General features: G+C 35.9%; 1 protein-coding gene across 3 annotated transcripts in view; it reads right to left on the reverse strand.

Annotated features, from left to right (window-relative positions):
* The window catches only part of CPEB4 (cytoplasmic polyadenylation element binding protein 4), a 64,322-nt gene extending 47,762 nt beyond the window's left edge, over nt 1-16,560 (reverse strand). Inside the window, exons 1-3 of one of the 3 annotated variants that reach the window (XM_058166000.1) lie at nt 16,065-16,558; nt 13,620-15,682; nt 819-900 (exon numbers count right to left, since the gene is read on the reverse strand). In XM_058166000.1, the coding sequence (XP_058021983.1) occupies nt 819-900; nt 13,620-14,741 (1,204 nt within the window). In that variant the 5' untranslated portion in view covers nt 14,742-15,682; nt 16,065-16,558. Of the gene's footprint in view, nt 1-818; nt 901-13,619; nt 15,727-16,064 lie in introns of all 3 variants that reach the window. The other 2 variants (XM_058166001.1, XM_058166002.1) reach the window with 2 other exon arrangements.
* Between the last annotated feature and the right edge of the window lie 540 nt (nt 16,561-17,100).

Below are 17,100 nucleotides of genomic sequence, written 5' to 3' on the forward strand. Positions count from 1 at the left end.
CTTTAATAATTATCCTAATATTTATATTAGGAAATATATTTGCCTATTTTGGGGGCACTAACATTTATAGTATTCAATTCAATCCTACTTTTTGAGATAGCTCTATAATCTCTGTACAATGCTGTATCTCCCTTATTTTAAGCACATTCATGGCTCTGTTTTAGACTTTTTCACTTTATCATTTCAGCAAGCATGCTTCTTCATACTTTCCCTTAGTATAGTTCCATGCACTTTTATTGCACTGAAATTTAATAGTAGCTTCTATATTCCCTTTTCTTATGTCTACTTCCTGTTTATTCATTTGAGAGATTAATCTGTCTTCTAAACCTTTTGCATGCAGAACTCATGGTTTCTCACCCTGCACTCATGCCAGTTTTAATCTTCATTTCTTTTACTTCTTTCATTTTTTTTCCAATATTAATACCAATTAATGACCTGACCAACATTCAGAACCTCTCATAATCCTTTAGAGAGCATGAACAGATAGGTGAGAATGAGATGAGAGAATACAGGAAAAGTGACTGGGCCATTTGGGGACCCAACAGAGAATAAGCATAGTGACTGTATGATAAGTATATGGTTAGAAAAGGGTCTGAAACAAATGCTTTAAGCCTAAATCTATTCATGCACATACATGAAAAAGGAATTATTTCAATGGTAGCTTTGATTTAATTGCTTATGATGAAAGCCTGAGAGAATTGGTGAAGGACACATGGGTGGTAAATGCTTTAACTGTAGTATAAATTGAAGAACTTTCTACCGTGCACAACTATATTACTCTAATTATTTAATCCCCAAAAATAGTAATCCAAGGTTACCTTTCAGAGAATCACTTTCAGCTCTCATTATGTCGATTAATGAATTCTCCAGTGAATGCATGTCAAAAGTTCTTGTACGATCCTGCAAATAAACACAAAGAACAGTTTAGAGCGGGAGCTAAGCTAAGCAAAAGAGCATTTTCAATTATTTTTTTCAATGTACTAATCACTTCTAAATATAAGAACATGAAGCAGAAATTAACTAGAAAATTATTGATGGCTTAGTAAATGTCTAAAAATGCCACATATTTGCTAAAATTGCTAAAACTGTACATATACCTAAACAATCCTTCAGAACTCTGACCCATCCCCATGTCAAAAATTATTCAAAGTACCATAAACAATTTCAACAAAATAAAATATAATTTCAAAACATAATAGCTTACATGTTTCAAGTAATTATTATTCATATATTATAAGAAACTCATCAACCTACAATTTAATCTGCCAGCAATAAAATCAAATTTATTTGTGAAATAAAAAGTGACCCTATATTGGAATATTAAACATTACTTCTGTTGACATGAACCTCGCTTACCCTTATTATTACCCTTACCCTCAAAAGGATCCCATTCCACTGAGAAATACCGTAGATACAAAAGCACATTACAATTGTTTTCTATTATTCTTTCTAGCAACACTTCCTTGGCTGAATCATACAGTTTTAGATGCCAAGTGACAATTTATATTAGAAGGTATAATTCTTATGTTTCAGTAAGGATGGTTCTGTTGTCAACATATAGAATTAATAAATAGCTATTCTGAGGATTTTCTGCTCTATATTTCATTATACTGCTGTAATGCAAATACAACTGGAAATGCAGATTGAAAGTGCTGTATATGAAATGTAATCAGTTTGATTCTCTACAATATAACTAAAAGCCATGGACTTCAAACTTAAGTGAAAATTTTATAAGGAATTATTGTTTATACAATTATTAATATAGGACTATGTAAATAAAATTCATTCCCAAATCCTAATAAACATCAATAGAATAATAAAATATGTCAAGATAAAAATCATTAAAAGATAAGAAACATTTTTAAATACTACAACAAATAATTTGTGGATAGTAAGTAAAAATTATCCTTTAATATCAAGTTCCAAAAATGTATTATTTCTAAAATAAATACTAATCCCGTAAAATAGCACTACAGAACATTTACTACATACTTTATAATTACGTAACATACTATACAATGTCCTATAAACGGTAACTATCAATAATAATTACAAGAATGCTATTTCTTAGAAATATTGGTATTCCAAATTGCCTGGTATTTCAGGTAACAAGATTAACTCTGTATTTAGGTTAATTAGAATTATATTATAATTTACATAAACATTTCACCTAAATGTTATCTTATCACCTTACTTATCACCATCATATATTCTCTGTAAATCTGGAACATATATATCCAATAATTCTCTTATAATATCCAAAGTCCTATTTTAACATAAACTTACACTTTTCAGTCAAGTCTACAACTGTGTAAAGCTCAAATTAATGAAGAACCATAAAGTTCAATGGATAGTTTTGATCCAGTCAAATATCTAATTATAATTTATTTCCCACTTGAGAGTAGGAAGAAAACTTCTGAAGGAAAAAATGGAACATAAATGGATTAATTAATATTATGTTCTTAATTAATATTAAGCTCTTGCATTGACCCACTTTTTGATTTCTAGCTTTACTTGTTTCGCTATATTTATTAATGCATAGCACTACTAATAAAAACTAGCTCAAAGTAGTGATTAAGACATCAGGCTAGAAATTAGGAAGCCATGAGTTCTAATACTGTCTTAGGCCCAAGGCCAGCTGGGTGATCGTGGACCAGTCACTTTCTCTCCGCCTTAGGAAGGAGGTAATGGCAAACCATTTCTGAAAAATCTTACCAAGTAAACTGCCGTGACTTGTCCAAGTAGTTTCCAAGAATTGGACATAATTAAATGGAAGGAATAAAAAGTCCCTAAAAAAGTATACATTGTTCAAAGCAGGGCTGTCAAACTCCTAGCCCACAGGCTGGATGCATCACGTGCTGGCCACACCCACACCCAGTTTAACGAAGGGGGAAAAAGTCCCGATATGTCACATGACACTGTCATGACAACGTGAGTTTTACAGCCCTGGCTTAGAGCATCTCTAAAGCATCAATCTATAGACTTTCAAAAATCAAAATCAACTTTGCTGTGTCACATTTGAATACTGTGTCAGCTTCAGAATTATAGAACTTCTTTTGAAGAGTTCAAATCACGTAACATCTATGCATATTATAGTTCTATGAAACGGTACCAACATGGACATGAACAAAATGTGATTTTTGTTTTACTCATCTAGCTCAGTCTGGTAACTCTTCTAAACCTAAGACATCAAAATTAAGTTGCAGATACCACTTTGTATTTCAAGTTCAAAGCCAGCTCATCTTCCATTCTCATTTCCAAAAGAATGATGAGTGGCAGGTAAAATTTAAATATACAACAATTCTGTATGTTCTTTGAAAACTGAAATGTTGAAATGAATTTTCTATATTTACTAAATAATTATCCTTATTTCAGTATCTCGGTTATTTGAAAAACTATGTATACTTAACATCTACAATGAGAGCGAAAACAAAAAGTAAAATATAAAGCAAAATTTGAAGCAAAGCTTTTCTATCATTGAACTTTATTAATATGTTAATAATACTCTAAAGAGAGTATATTAATAAGTTAATTTCATATAGGGATGAAATCCCAGTATTGAAAATGAAATCCATAACTGGAAAATAAGTCAGGAACAGTTCATTTATTTCTCTTAGCAAAATTGATAGGGCTGAATTGTGATGAGTATGCTCCAGTTTAAAAGTGTTATGTCAAGGTTGAAACCCTCCTCCAAAAATTAAACAATTGTTGTGTTAGAAATACAATGTGGTAACCTAATGTAACGTGTTTTTTAATGTGTAGTTATTTTTATTAAGAATTCAGCTTATTCCTGCTAAGATATCATGCACTGGATGAAGAACTCATTTTAACTAATATGACATCAGAACTCCATGCAGCAGTGCAAGGATGCCAATTCTCTTCAGTCTTACAGCACTTTCTGCTTTGTCCTTTTGTAGAAAAACATAATAAAAATCCCACATATACGTTTTAAAAAATCAGTTTAATTTTGGATGTAGCAGAACATTAGGGAAAAGCTTGAAATGTTTTTGAGTTAGTCATTCAGTCAGCATAATGACTGAGTGGCTGGCATCAAGTCAGTGCAGTATCAGATTTTTCACCTCGATATATCTTGTAACAATGTCTGTGAAAGCCATTAATAAATGTACCAAGAATGACTCCACAGTAATTCAACACATCTAAAGACATAAAAAAAACAGGTACCACACAAGACCTTTTTTTTAAACATATTCTTAAAATATACATTTTCTTAGGCACTAAGAACAACCAATAATTGTGAAAAAAAATATAGGTACCAGTAATTTTAAACAGAGACTCCCTTAACTGGCATTCTTAGGAGCTGAGAAGGTAGAGTTGCATTAGTTCACACTACCAGATTGACAAGTAGTTGAGCCCATAAATAATTTTTACTAATTTTCACCCTTACTCCATTTTTTATTTAAAAACAGTACACATTGATGGATATATTCCCATTCCTTATCTTTTGAACTCTGTATGTCAAAAGCTTTTATTCTACCATCTTCACTGAAGGAAACATAGAGTCTATTTTCTGTTGTTAATACAGGAAAACTGAAATAATCCCAACTAGTGACACAATTCTGCAATAATTTCTATATCTTTTCTATAAACTGAATATTTTTGGCAGATTTTTTTCACATTTACCCAATATCCTGAAATTAAAACTTGGAAAATTTCATTATACTAAATAGCCATAATTGTGAAATAAAATATCTTGCTTCAAAGAAAAAATATAGTAAGGTATAGATAATAAGGGATCCACTACCCTTATTTTCTAAAAGCTTACAAGCATAAATCCATATACAGGTAATCCTCAATTTACAACCAAAATTTAGCCTGAAATTTATGTTCTTATGTGAGAAAAGTCAGTTTTGCCCCATTTTACGACTTTTCTTGCCACATTTGTTAAGTGAATCACTGCAGTTGCTAATAAAATGGTTGTTTCCCCATTGACTTTGCTTGTCAGAAGGTCACAAAAGGCAATCACATGACTCCTGGACACTGCAACTGTCATAAATGTGAGTCAGTTGTCAATCATGTGGCTATGGGGATGCTACAACAGTTGTAAATGAAAAATGGTCATAAGTCACTTTTATCAGTGAAGTTGTAACTTTGAATGGTCACTAAATGAACTGTTGTAAGTTGAAGACTAGCTGTAGCAGTTCATCACACTGTAAATTTAGATGTTCAGGTAATAAAGATGTACCAATGATCCTAACTCAACTGCCACTCAAGAATTCCATACACAGTATCATGCATCAAGTATCACAGAAAAGACAGTGATAGAAACAAATGAACAAATAGGAAAATACTCCTGAAATATAAGAATCAAATTTAGGAGGTCAGTCCTTCTAATTTTATTGCCTTGTCATCTAAGCAAAATACATTTAGCTATAAAAATGACCAACTAAATACCATTGGTACACACTGGAAATGCAGATAAAGAATAAAGGAATTAGATCAATGTCTAAACAAAAGTAGGTTTACTTTTTTAGATAACGTGGGTATCCTCGAATAGCTTAGTACATTACAGCATGCAGTAAAAATTGGTATAAAATTTTATTTTTTCTACTTTTATTCCCTGTGTTAACATTTAAAAAGGGAAATTGTTTTTTCTTCCAATAAGAGAAGACCAAGAACATTATTTCACTTAGAGGACTCCTAATTCTGTTCATTTTAGTTCATGTCTAAATTTCAAAAAATATTATGTAGCTCTGGAAGAGATCTTGGAAGAGACACGAAACTGCCTTGATGGCTCGGAGATTTAACCTAACATGATTTAGTTGCAAATGTTAAGTTCATTCTGGCATGATATGGTACAAAAGGGCTATCTTACATTATTTCAGAATATATGGTTTGGCTCTCACATCTTTTTATCGGAAAGCACAGGATGGTCTCACACAAAGCTTTAACTTCTCCAAAAGCTGAAAGAAGCTGTTTTAATCTGCTACATTACAAGATGCTAGTTGTCTGAGGTGGCTATCCCAAAAGAGGAAAACAACTTCACTGCCTGTCACTGTGTGAAGAATGTTTGCATATTTGTTCATGAGCTTCTCTGTTAAATTTGTAGCAGCGGGCTTTCTCTAAAAATACGTATGTACAAATCCCTTTTGACATGCAGTAAATTATATCTTTTGCCAACTAACTCACCACCACCCCTCCCGAACTCCCATGAGGCACAACAAGCTGAACAGACACTTCCATGGCCACATATTACCTACATGAGTAAATCAATCCAGTTTGATGACTATGCTTATATAAGAACTGGGACCAGCTCCACAACTAAGTACTTCAGATTTACCACAGCATGGTATAACACAGTTTTGAAGTTAAAGGTTTTTTTTAAAGAACTTGTACACAAGATCCTGAACTGTGAACTCTACAAAGAACACCAAAAAAATTGTGCTAATAACAGACTGACAAATCAAGGTTACAGTACTAATTTAGTTCTTTATTCCCTTGAAGATAGAAGAGTGTTAGCAAATAAAATACGATAACAGCTTATTTCTTAAAGAGATATCAGGATCTTATACTATTTTCTATACTATTTTCTTCATTTGATCAGAGAACAAAAAGCATATAAGACTTTAATTAAACCTTATAATTGTGTGGGAAGACTTGGTAAAAAGGGAGCCAAATGATACTAATAAACATTTGCTTTATATAAAGCAAAAAACTTCAATTAATATTCTTTATTACCATAATTTACTCTGTTAAAAAATTGTTGGCTTTTTTGCTTAAAATTATTTTAAAATAATTCAGACATATGGAGAGGAAATAATCTGGCTGCAATTTGTTTTACATTCTTGCTTTAACCATAATGTATCAATTTAAATAAAGATTTTACCTTCATTGTGACATTCAAAATGGGAAGCCATCAGTTTGAAATCATAGTTCCAATTATGTCTACAATCCCTCCGAGAAAAATAATCTCGGCATACACTGCATTTACTACAATCCTTTTGAACTTATTACAAATGAACATAGCAATATATGTTTTTGAAAGCCAATGTAAATACTGACCGAAACACTGAATTCTTTTTTCAGAAGTAGCCAAATCTCTTTATTTAATAATATCCTTCCCCCAAGTTCAAGATATGGAGGAGGAAGATGGGAGGCAGGAGGGGAACTCTTTGATTACCTCCCAATCATGTCCTGTAAACTTTTAAAAGAATAGCAAAGATATTGGTACATAAGGCAGATAGTATGGAGTCCTGCAATTCATGCATTAGTCCCATCTTCTGCTGTTAATCAAGAATATTAGTATCGGATTTTGCAGTTTGAAAAACTTCAATACGATGCAAGAGGAACAAGAACACAAAATTAGGACATCAACATTAATGTAACCTCTTGCACCATAATACCACAATGAGGTCCCATCTTTGTGGTTTTATACCTAGTTCCTACCTAAGTAAAGCCTGCATACAGTTTAAACTATCAAGATATGAGTCAGTTTGTGTTGCTATCATCTGAACAGTAACTGATGAAAGTTCCAAAGTTTGCCAAGGTGAGGCAATCTCATCTGGAACACAACAACAAATGTTATAAAATTTAAAAAAAAACATGTCTGGGTGTGCCAAATTTTTTTGTAACAAAGGCCTGGGTTTTTAAATAGGTGCTTTTAAAGTGAGAAATCTTTGAAGATGAAGGACTCAGTAACATAACTAGTGATGATACGATTTATCCGGGCCTCTCTTTATTCATCAGGCATATATCCACCCACCATATATTATTCACTCTATCACATGATATTCAGTATAAAGTCCACTTTGAGTCAAGCGCAACTGCTGATGAATCCATGGGCAGATGCATGTAGTTTTCATGGTTGATCACCAACTTCTTCTAGGATTTCTTTTTTTTAATTTCCCAATCCAACCTGTAACCCTAGGAGTTTTTAGTGATCTCCCATTCAAATACTAACCAGATCCAAACCTGCATTTGATTATAGAACATAGATAGATCCAGACACGCCACCCCTTCCTCCACTCCCCATTCCCAGTCCTTCTAGATTTCAACTTTCATAATTCCTAACCAGCTAACATTCCTGAAGGCAACAAATTGGGGGAAATTGCTAGTATCTCCAAATACAGGTGGAAAAATATGTATTACGTATTCTTGGAAAAATAAGATATTAATCCATTCCCTTTTTCAACTATTGTATTTGATTAGAACACAGCTAAGCTGGCTGGAGAATTCTGGGAGCTGAAGTCCACAAGTCTTAAAGCTACCAAGTTTGAAGACCTCTGGATTAAAACATAACATAATCAGTAGGCTAAACATGCTTCAGATTCAAAGGGAATAATGTACCTAGGAGGGTAGTCACATAATCCTGGGAAAAAATGCAGCTGTTTTAAGGAGCTGTTGACAGATGCTAAATGATTACCTCCATATATCCCCCAAAACACCTTTTTGCCTTCAATACTGTAATGTAAACACTAAATTTCTATCTAAATGTCTTAATCTTCAGCAATATCAGAAGTAACAGCACTTAGCTAATCTTGGCTGGGTTTAAAACTAAACAAGGTTTGGCCTGGTTAGTACTTGGGAGGAATACTAAGGGTAAAAGCTAGACAAAAAAAAATTCCAGAGGAAATATTTGGCAAATTTCTTTTGTTTTATTGCCAAGAAAACAAAATGGACAAATCCATAAAAACACCTGGACTTGGTTGATTTGAGAGAACCTTCAATTACCACCAAGTGGCTCTCAGTCTTTTAGGTTTAACCATTTGCTTTTGTTCTACCTCAACTGGTCAACGGAGAAGACTGATATACGACTACAGTTTCTTTTTTTAGGAGGGCAACCCTAGCATTAGAACTTGCACAAACATATGTAATTGGAGACCAAACAGTAAACTGAACACCGTGGTTAAAAGAAATGGTGTATCTTTATATGCATTTTCATTTTTTTACCTTTATAAGGGGGAAAATGAAAACATACTGAAAGCGGTTCTAAGTCTACAGGATGTCAATTTCACATTTCCCCATGTGAAATGCTACAGTGGGAAAAGACAGCCTAAAAATGCTTGTTTGGATTGCATCAAAAATGCCTCAGATGCTTTCTCAGTCACACATTTATGATCACCCTAGTCCATATTTCTTTCTTTCTTATGCAATTCCCAGAACAATATGACTATAAATAAAAGGTTCTGATGTACATTCCAGATTGTGGTTATGTAAAAAAAAAAGGGGTGGAGAAAAATGGGACAAGCATGTATTGCCTTATATGAAGAACAGCCACTGTGAACCTAACAATACAAAATGCCGGGCTGGAGCTACAGGTTCATACAATCATGATTCAACTTTAGCAACATCTGTCAGATGTACAGACATGCTTTCTTTAAAACACCGAATCCAATTTCAACCTTCTTGAGCAATAAGTAAAACAAATACCGTCAAAGGCAGGCCGAAGATCAGATAAACATTTAAAAACAGTCTCACTACTTTTAATCCAGAACATCGCATTATTATTATCATATAGCTAATGTAGATGAACATTTAAAGAAAATAGAACAATCTGCTGTTCTTAGCATGCTTGCTTTCATAGCAATCAACCATTTCTTATAAATTATTTTTCTAGTTTCTCTACCAGACTCATAATTTTGCATACGAAGTAGTAACTCCATTTTGCCTTTCTCTGAATACATATTTAGGACAAATAAAAACAGATTTAGCAAAAGATAAATGTAGCATCCAATTAAAATATAATTACTTGGTGTATCAGAATCATTACAATTTTTTCAAGCAGTTTATTGGAGCCAAGAATATACCACTAACCTAATTAACATCTTGCTTGCTATCAAGAAGCAAGTTAGGTTCACAAAACCTTGTTTGTTTCAATGAAGCTATAGATTTTTTAAAAAAAGCATTAGGTGATTTTTTTGTGTGTGTTTTTTTTTTTGCTGGAAACATTTAACAGCTAAATGTGGGAGAATACTCAGCATGCAGCAGTTGCATGTTTCAACTTAATAAATTCCTTCAGGGCAAGTGAAATAAGCATACAGCTATTTATTTTAGAAACTGGACTTCTGCCTAGCAGCAAGGATATGTTTTCCTGTTTCAACCTTAACTGTTTTTAGTGCAGAACAGTATCCCTGTTCTATAAGGAAGCACACTAGCAAGAAAGACATGTTTGCATACGTAAAAACCTATTTGAAATCTAACTGCTAGCGATAGGCCTCTACATTCTGTTACGAGTGCAGTGAAAAATAAATCTATGAATGTTCTTTTTAAAACAAGACCAGTATAGGTTTTACAGTAATACTGATATATTTGCTTCCAAATTGCACCATCATGATGAAGTATACATTTTCATTGTGAAAAATATGTGGGTTTCTTCTTCACTGCATTCTCAGCAGAAGTTGGTGTCCCTGTTTAAAAGGAAAGGTAAAGATAGCAAAGATTTTTTTCCCTGCAAAGAAAATATTTTAAGTAAATTGTATTCTTATTTGTATCTCCTTCCCCTCAGCTCAGATTTAATCGCTACTTTCAAATGTTCAGAGCACTTTGCAAAAAAGCATTAATGCATCAATACCATGTACTGTATTATACTTTGAGAATTTTAAGCAGGTTGTATTCTAAAATACAAAAAGAACAGAAACAAAACATTGATGTTTCAACAATAAGCAACCTTTCCTCTGGCACTCCCAGATCAAAATGTTTGAACCTGTCACATTAGACATAGTACATGCATACGCTTGCATCTTAAAAGAGGACTGGCTCTTTAAATCGAAGAGAATATGAACCACGTGCACAATTCCATACTTCTGTGGTTGTGTTCCTGGTTGGGAGCTGCACTGCAGTTTTTACTCGCTCTGCATGCAGTTAGTTTTCTCATGCTGAAGTATTAAAGGGAAAAGGTGACATAGGGACGCAAACAAAGCTCACGTTATACTGTATTCTATTTCCTGTCAAGAAAATTGGACAATTCAAATTGCCATACCTGTCTTTAAAGAGCTGCCACTTTGGCAAACAAGCAAGAAAAACCAACAAGCATTGTGTAATTGCTGTTTACCCTTTATCTGTGCACTAGGGGGCAACTGCTACTGACTAGCGCTGCTGCAGCTACCATCGCTTCCCTCATTATTAATGTAGCATTAAATCTATGGATATCATTGAACATCTTTGTTAGCGGAAAATATTTTGCTGATTTTAAAACTTCAAGGAGCCAAGAGTGCAAATAAATACAATAAATATACAGCCCTATCTATTTTCTTCCTAACAACCCAGTAAAAGATCCCTCATGCAGCACAGCAACAACATCCCAACTGAGAAAAACAAGGGCAACAACCACTATTAAAGGCACAACTGGGTTTTAGCCTCACACCAATATCCATTTTCAATTGTCTGGTCTTCTATATCATCATAACAAACTAAGGCGCGGGATGAATATAATTTTTTATTTCACCTTCGATTAAATCAGGCCTAGGCACTTACAAGCTACTGGTCTGAATTTTAGTAAAGATGCATCTTAGCATCAAATGACAATGCTTTTTTAAAACAATCATCCCAGTTCGTGCATTGTACAACATACTAAGTATTTGCATGAAAACCAGGCGATGCTCTTTAAAAAGAAAGCCAGGTCAGCAAAGGCCTTTTTGCATCAGAGTTAATCTCTAAAGGATATTCATGTCTGTATTTCCCGTGGCACCAAGATAAGGCCAGCTCCTCTACTAGGGGCGTCTGTGATTATTACATTTGCATAAACATTGCAGAATTTACTGAATTTTCATTTACTGAAGAAAAGGCAATATATATGGAAGCTATTTGTGTCTGTCTGGAACAATAATGTTGGTCCAAATTAATGATATTATATTTGGTACTTCTAGCAAGATACCACATAGCAGTAATACTAAACATAGCTGAAAGCAGGTCTTGTAATTAAATGTATCAGAGACAGAATTGAATTGTAGGTATTCCAAGAGCTTAATCCATGTAAAGCTTTGTAAACATATTTTTGCACGCAATTTCATTTGAAATAGTTATCTTGCACAATCATTTGGGGGGGAAAAGAGAACCATTTCATGTGAAAAAGGAGGAAGAAAAAAAAAGCACTAGCTGCTTCATGCTGCAAAAAGTAAATGCCAAAGATTACTGGAGAATTTTCTAGATCTGCAATACTCAGCTGTTCTTTGAAGTCCTGCACTTGCCTTCTCAGCACTGAGCACAGGCATTTCCAATTAAAATGTACTTCATTAAAATATGTTCCCTTTGCTAAAGAGGCAGGTTTTGGTCCTGATATTTGTTTTTCAGGGAAAAAAACTGATCACAATATATTGCCACAGATATATATTGGAATAATAATCCAAAGGATAAAAACCACGTAATAATATTCCAGTATTCCAAGACAAAACATTTCACTTGCATCATGCCTAGGTCCGAGGCCTTAATTTATGAAGAGAAAGACAATGCTTTATCCTACCATAATGTAGTTTATATAATCACAATTTGCAAAATGAACTACTAAAACAATGAACCAAATCTTGCTGCAGTAAGGCTCGACCATTACCCCAGTACTCCAGCTGATTCATAGTATTATGAATCCTCATATTGCTTCCTGATTTATTATATCATGATTTCTATTTCAGGTGCATGAACTAAAAAGAAAATACAAGACGTGTCCTCTGGGTAATCTAACCCAATTATAAAATAGTTTTCTATATTTAACAGAAGTATGGCTTTTGTCTATCTACCAGTTTTCCAATTACGACAAAACTAGGTCACAGCACATGTCTGATTATATATCACGTTAAGAAATAACAAATATTTTACAATTTTATTTTTTCATCAATATTTTTTAACGTTTTGCTATCTCAGTAAAATATTACAGAATATTCAAACTTAACCACAGCTAATAATGAAATGCAATATATTGTCAAGGTTTTCACTGCATTGTTTAAATGGCGATTTCTAGTGGTAATTGTTTATAAGTGGAGAAATAGGTACTACTGAAATTCTCAGCCTATTTCCTTATAGCAAATGGCTACCCTCCAATAGAAAAAGCTGTCTGAAATAGTCCACATCTATTTTTAGTAATGACTTATAATCTACTACTAAAATATATTGCCCTTCCTAGCATAGACCAGCTCAACATTTTAAGATTGTTATTTGAGCTGCATTTAAAAACCCACATATTCCAAATTAAATTAAAATGAAAATTATGTTTGTTGTACAAAGCTGCAGATGTATTTTCTAGTTTTAGGAACCGATAATAATTAATTGCACAGAATTCTATTATATTTAAAAAGGAGTCCAATTTCAACATTCTTGTGCTTTAGGATTTTATTCAGTTGTAAGGATGACTCCAATTATTGCTCTTGTAGTTGTTTTATTGATCAGATAATACTGATTTGACAGCAAGCTAACTAGATAATAGATTTCCTATTTTGTTTTAGGTATTTCTGACAAACACTATACAAAGCATCCATGATTCAGACATGAACAACCATGCATGAAATGTCACAGGATGAACTACACATTTAGGTGCATTTTTAAAATCAATTTTATAATTGTGAATTTTTAATATTTGAAGCAATGCAAAAAAAAGATAAAACATTACAATTCACGCAGTCTTTCCTAGATCTCTTTATGCAGCATTCTGTCTAATATTAATAAAATGATCTCACCTGAAAGGGAAAGATATTGTCAGCTCTGTTCAAACTGTCTTCCATCCAAGATTTTGGAGCAAAAACGGAACTGGGTCGTGCATACTTCTGCAACTGGATATGATTATTTGGAAAATTCTTCTTCAGGGGTGAGATGGAATTCAGGGGTGTTATTCCTCCATTCAGTCCCCTGCGGTGATCTCGCCCTTGGGACCCACCCCACCCACCACATCCACCACCAGGACTCCATGAGGAAGATGGTGTAGGTGATGGGCTTTGGTAGCTGCTCCATGGAGAGGGTGGTTTGTTAAGATTATTAGCAAGATGAGGCAGTTGATTAAAAGCAGCATTTCTATGTGTAAATGGAGGTGGATGAGGGCTTGCAGGAGACCTCCTCTGTTGTTGATGCTGATTGTGATGATGTTGAAAATGGGGGTGATGAGGGTGGTGCTGAGAGAGGGGTCCAATCTGAGGGGAAAAACTACCCCCAAAACCAGGACTGACATGATGTGGAAAATTCTGAAACAGCAGAGCACCATTATTTGCTGAAGCAGGAGGCACCCCTCCCTGGTGGAAGAAACTCGCATCTTCATTTATTATTGTTGAAGACGAAGGAGCTATAGCTGCTGCTGACCAGTTACTGAAACCAGTCAGAGAAGATGCAGTAGATGTCAGGGGCTGGCTTGAAGTACCTAGCCCTGTAGCCTCTTGATAATCAAATCCTGTTAACACTGGCGATTCTATTCTTATTTTTTCCTTCCCATTGCCATTTTCAGAAGAATTATCCCCCTGGCTTTCTTCAGATTTAGCTTTCTCAGAATCAGGCAGCATGCCTGCTTCCTGACTTTGACTAGGGGAAAGCTGCTGTTTTTCTAGGGAGTCTTGTTTTTCCTGTTGTTGACTTTTCGATTTTTCTGACCCCAGAATCTCATCCTGAATATTATGGGCAGCTGGAGCAGGAAAGAGCCAAGCTGACCCAGCACTACTGCCATTGGCAGCTGTGTTATTTATAAAAGCAGCAGGATTGGGGGCTGCATTTTGATGGTGATGTGGAGGCTGCAGATGTGGATGAAATCTGACTGGAAAAGCTGACTTATTCCCGGTGTTGTTCTGCACTAACACGCCAAACCCGTAATCCCCCATTTATTTTATTTTAGAATCTGAATTCCTCCTGGAAAGAGAAAAAAAAATCTTTAAATGGTTTTCTTCTACTAAAGCAACAGAATAGAAAATATCTTTTTATGACAAACTTTCTTCCTACCCACTTGAGATATCTGATTTGGATATTTTTCCTGGATTCTTGTAAGTGAGATCACTTAAAATATTGACATGGGTCAATTTGTGTTCACTTCCCTCTAATAGCCAGAAGGAATGGAAAGTAAATCTTTGGTTAACAAAATAAGAGCTTTCCTTTTTTAAAAAGGAAATACACAAGAATGAAGTGGGGATGAAAGAAAGTTCCAGGGAATTTTTTTTAAAAAAAGATATATATAGATATATATAGATATAATATATATTAACTTTCTCGTCTTACCAACTGCCTCAACCTGCTCACGTACACATTAATGAAAAAAAGATACCATGACATCTGGTACTCCTCACTCCTTCACAGCTCCAAAAATATATTTAAATCTGGAATCATTTAATAAATTCTATATAATCTAATATATATCTGTGTTCTACTCTAACAGTCTTTGCTGTGGAAAATGTAAAGATTTTAGCTCAGGATCTCTTTAGGGAAGCAAATTCTAGAAGAGAAACTTCCCTCCCCCACAACCTGTGCTGCTACTGCCTTTGCCTGTAGGACTATGAATAATATGACTTATGCGGATGCCCTTCTGACAAGGCCTTTCTATCTCGAGAGGGAGGGTGTGAGGATTTGTTCCTTTTTCTGATCTCTAAATATTGGCATTCAGTGAGTGCTGGGTGTATGTGTACAGACTGAGTTGAGCAGGCGAAGGGTGGATTCTTGCTGCTGCTGCTGCTGGCTGGCTGGCTGGCTGGCTGGGTGGGTTCCTGCTTTTTGAAGCTCGCCTTCTATTATGATCCGATATTTACGTGTCCTTCAGATGAATCCTGGCTGCCTGCAGAGGAAAATTTTCACCTCAGAAAATCAGCAGTCAAGTGTCTGGAGGGGGGATGGAGGAAAAATACCCGGACAGCATGTTAAGACATTTTTTAAAATAAAAAAAAAGCCATCAGCAGAATAATTTATTGGGCAAAAAAAAAAAACGAGAGAAGGGGCTTGGGCTCAAATCCATATACTGTACCGAGAATATCTAAGGCAAGGGAGGGGAAGGCTTCCTTCTGATGAGATTTCTTCGAGGGGGAAGGAAGGAAATACAGGTCTGATACCGCCCTTGCGCTCTCTCTCGCTCGCTCGCTCGCTCTCTCTCAGAGGTAGGAGCTGGCACCAAAATGGGGATTTCACCATTCACTACCCGCGCAGAGAGGGGAGGACTTTACCTCTGGAGGGGAGCAGTCTCCGCCGGGGAGGGGACGACGCTGGCGGGAAGCCGGACTCCTCTCTCCCCCATGGGAGCCGGTTTCTCAAGGGAGGAGGGTCACGAGGATCACTTAGTGGCGAAAGCGCAGGGAAGGGCCGAATCAAGGCTGGCTCTTATGGTGGAGGTGGAGGTGGAGGAGAAGGAGGAGGAGGAGGAGGAGGAGGAGGAGGAGAAGGGTGAGGAAAAGAGGGAAGCGTTGGTGGCGGCGATAGCGGTTCCCAGGGGTCCTGCCTTTCCTCCCACTGCCGATCCTCGGGGGCTGCGACTGCTTCTCCGCCTCGGCTCCTCCCGGCGTCGTTCTTTGCCCCTCATGTAAAACAATCGTCGATCGGGAGGGTGGAGGGAGGCTCCTATTAAATCGCGGAGACGCTGGGCTATTTCTGTCAAATACGCCGGTGCGTCAGCCCGGCCCGGCCGCCTCAGCCACCGCCGCCGTCTCCACAGGACCGAGCCTCCGATCGAAATGACAACCAGCTGGAGAGAGGCAGCGCGACACTTCCGGTACAGAGAAGCTCCGCCCCTCCTCTCTTCCCCCCACCTTCTCTGCATGAGCCACGCCTCTTCTCCCTTCAGTCGCTAGGACGCCCTTTTCTAGCCAGAAGAGGGACTGCGAGAGTCGGCCTCCCTTTTACATAAGGGCAAATGGGGCGGCGCTGCGTCCGCCATTCTTGCTTCGGGCAGTTTTCTTTCCCTCAAGACAAGTTGAGCGGCCATGTTGGGTTAGGTAATGAAGCTACAGAGTCTGTTAAAATGTATAGTTTGGTCTAATTTAAGCAACCATTTTTGAGTATGGCAGGCGTGAGCTTTTCATTGGCTAATGGTTTCTGAAAGGCAGTTTATTTGATGGGGTCAGTTTATTTTAAGCATCCTAAGAACCTCTGGATATATAAAATTTTGTGATCTGGCTTGAAATTGTTCTTGATAAAACTGGCAGGCGTTTTAAATCCCAATCATAGATCTCAGACAACGACTTAGATGAATCCTTGACAAAAAAT

Source organism: Ahaetulla prasina, chromosome 2 (genome assembly GCF_028640845.1).
Source record: "Ahaetulla prasina isolate Xishuangbanna chromosome 2, ASM2864084v1, whole genome shotgun sequence".
Taxonomy (NCBI): Eukaryota; Metazoa; Chordata; class Lepidosauria; order Squamata; family Colubridae; genus Ahaetulla; species Ahaetulla prasina.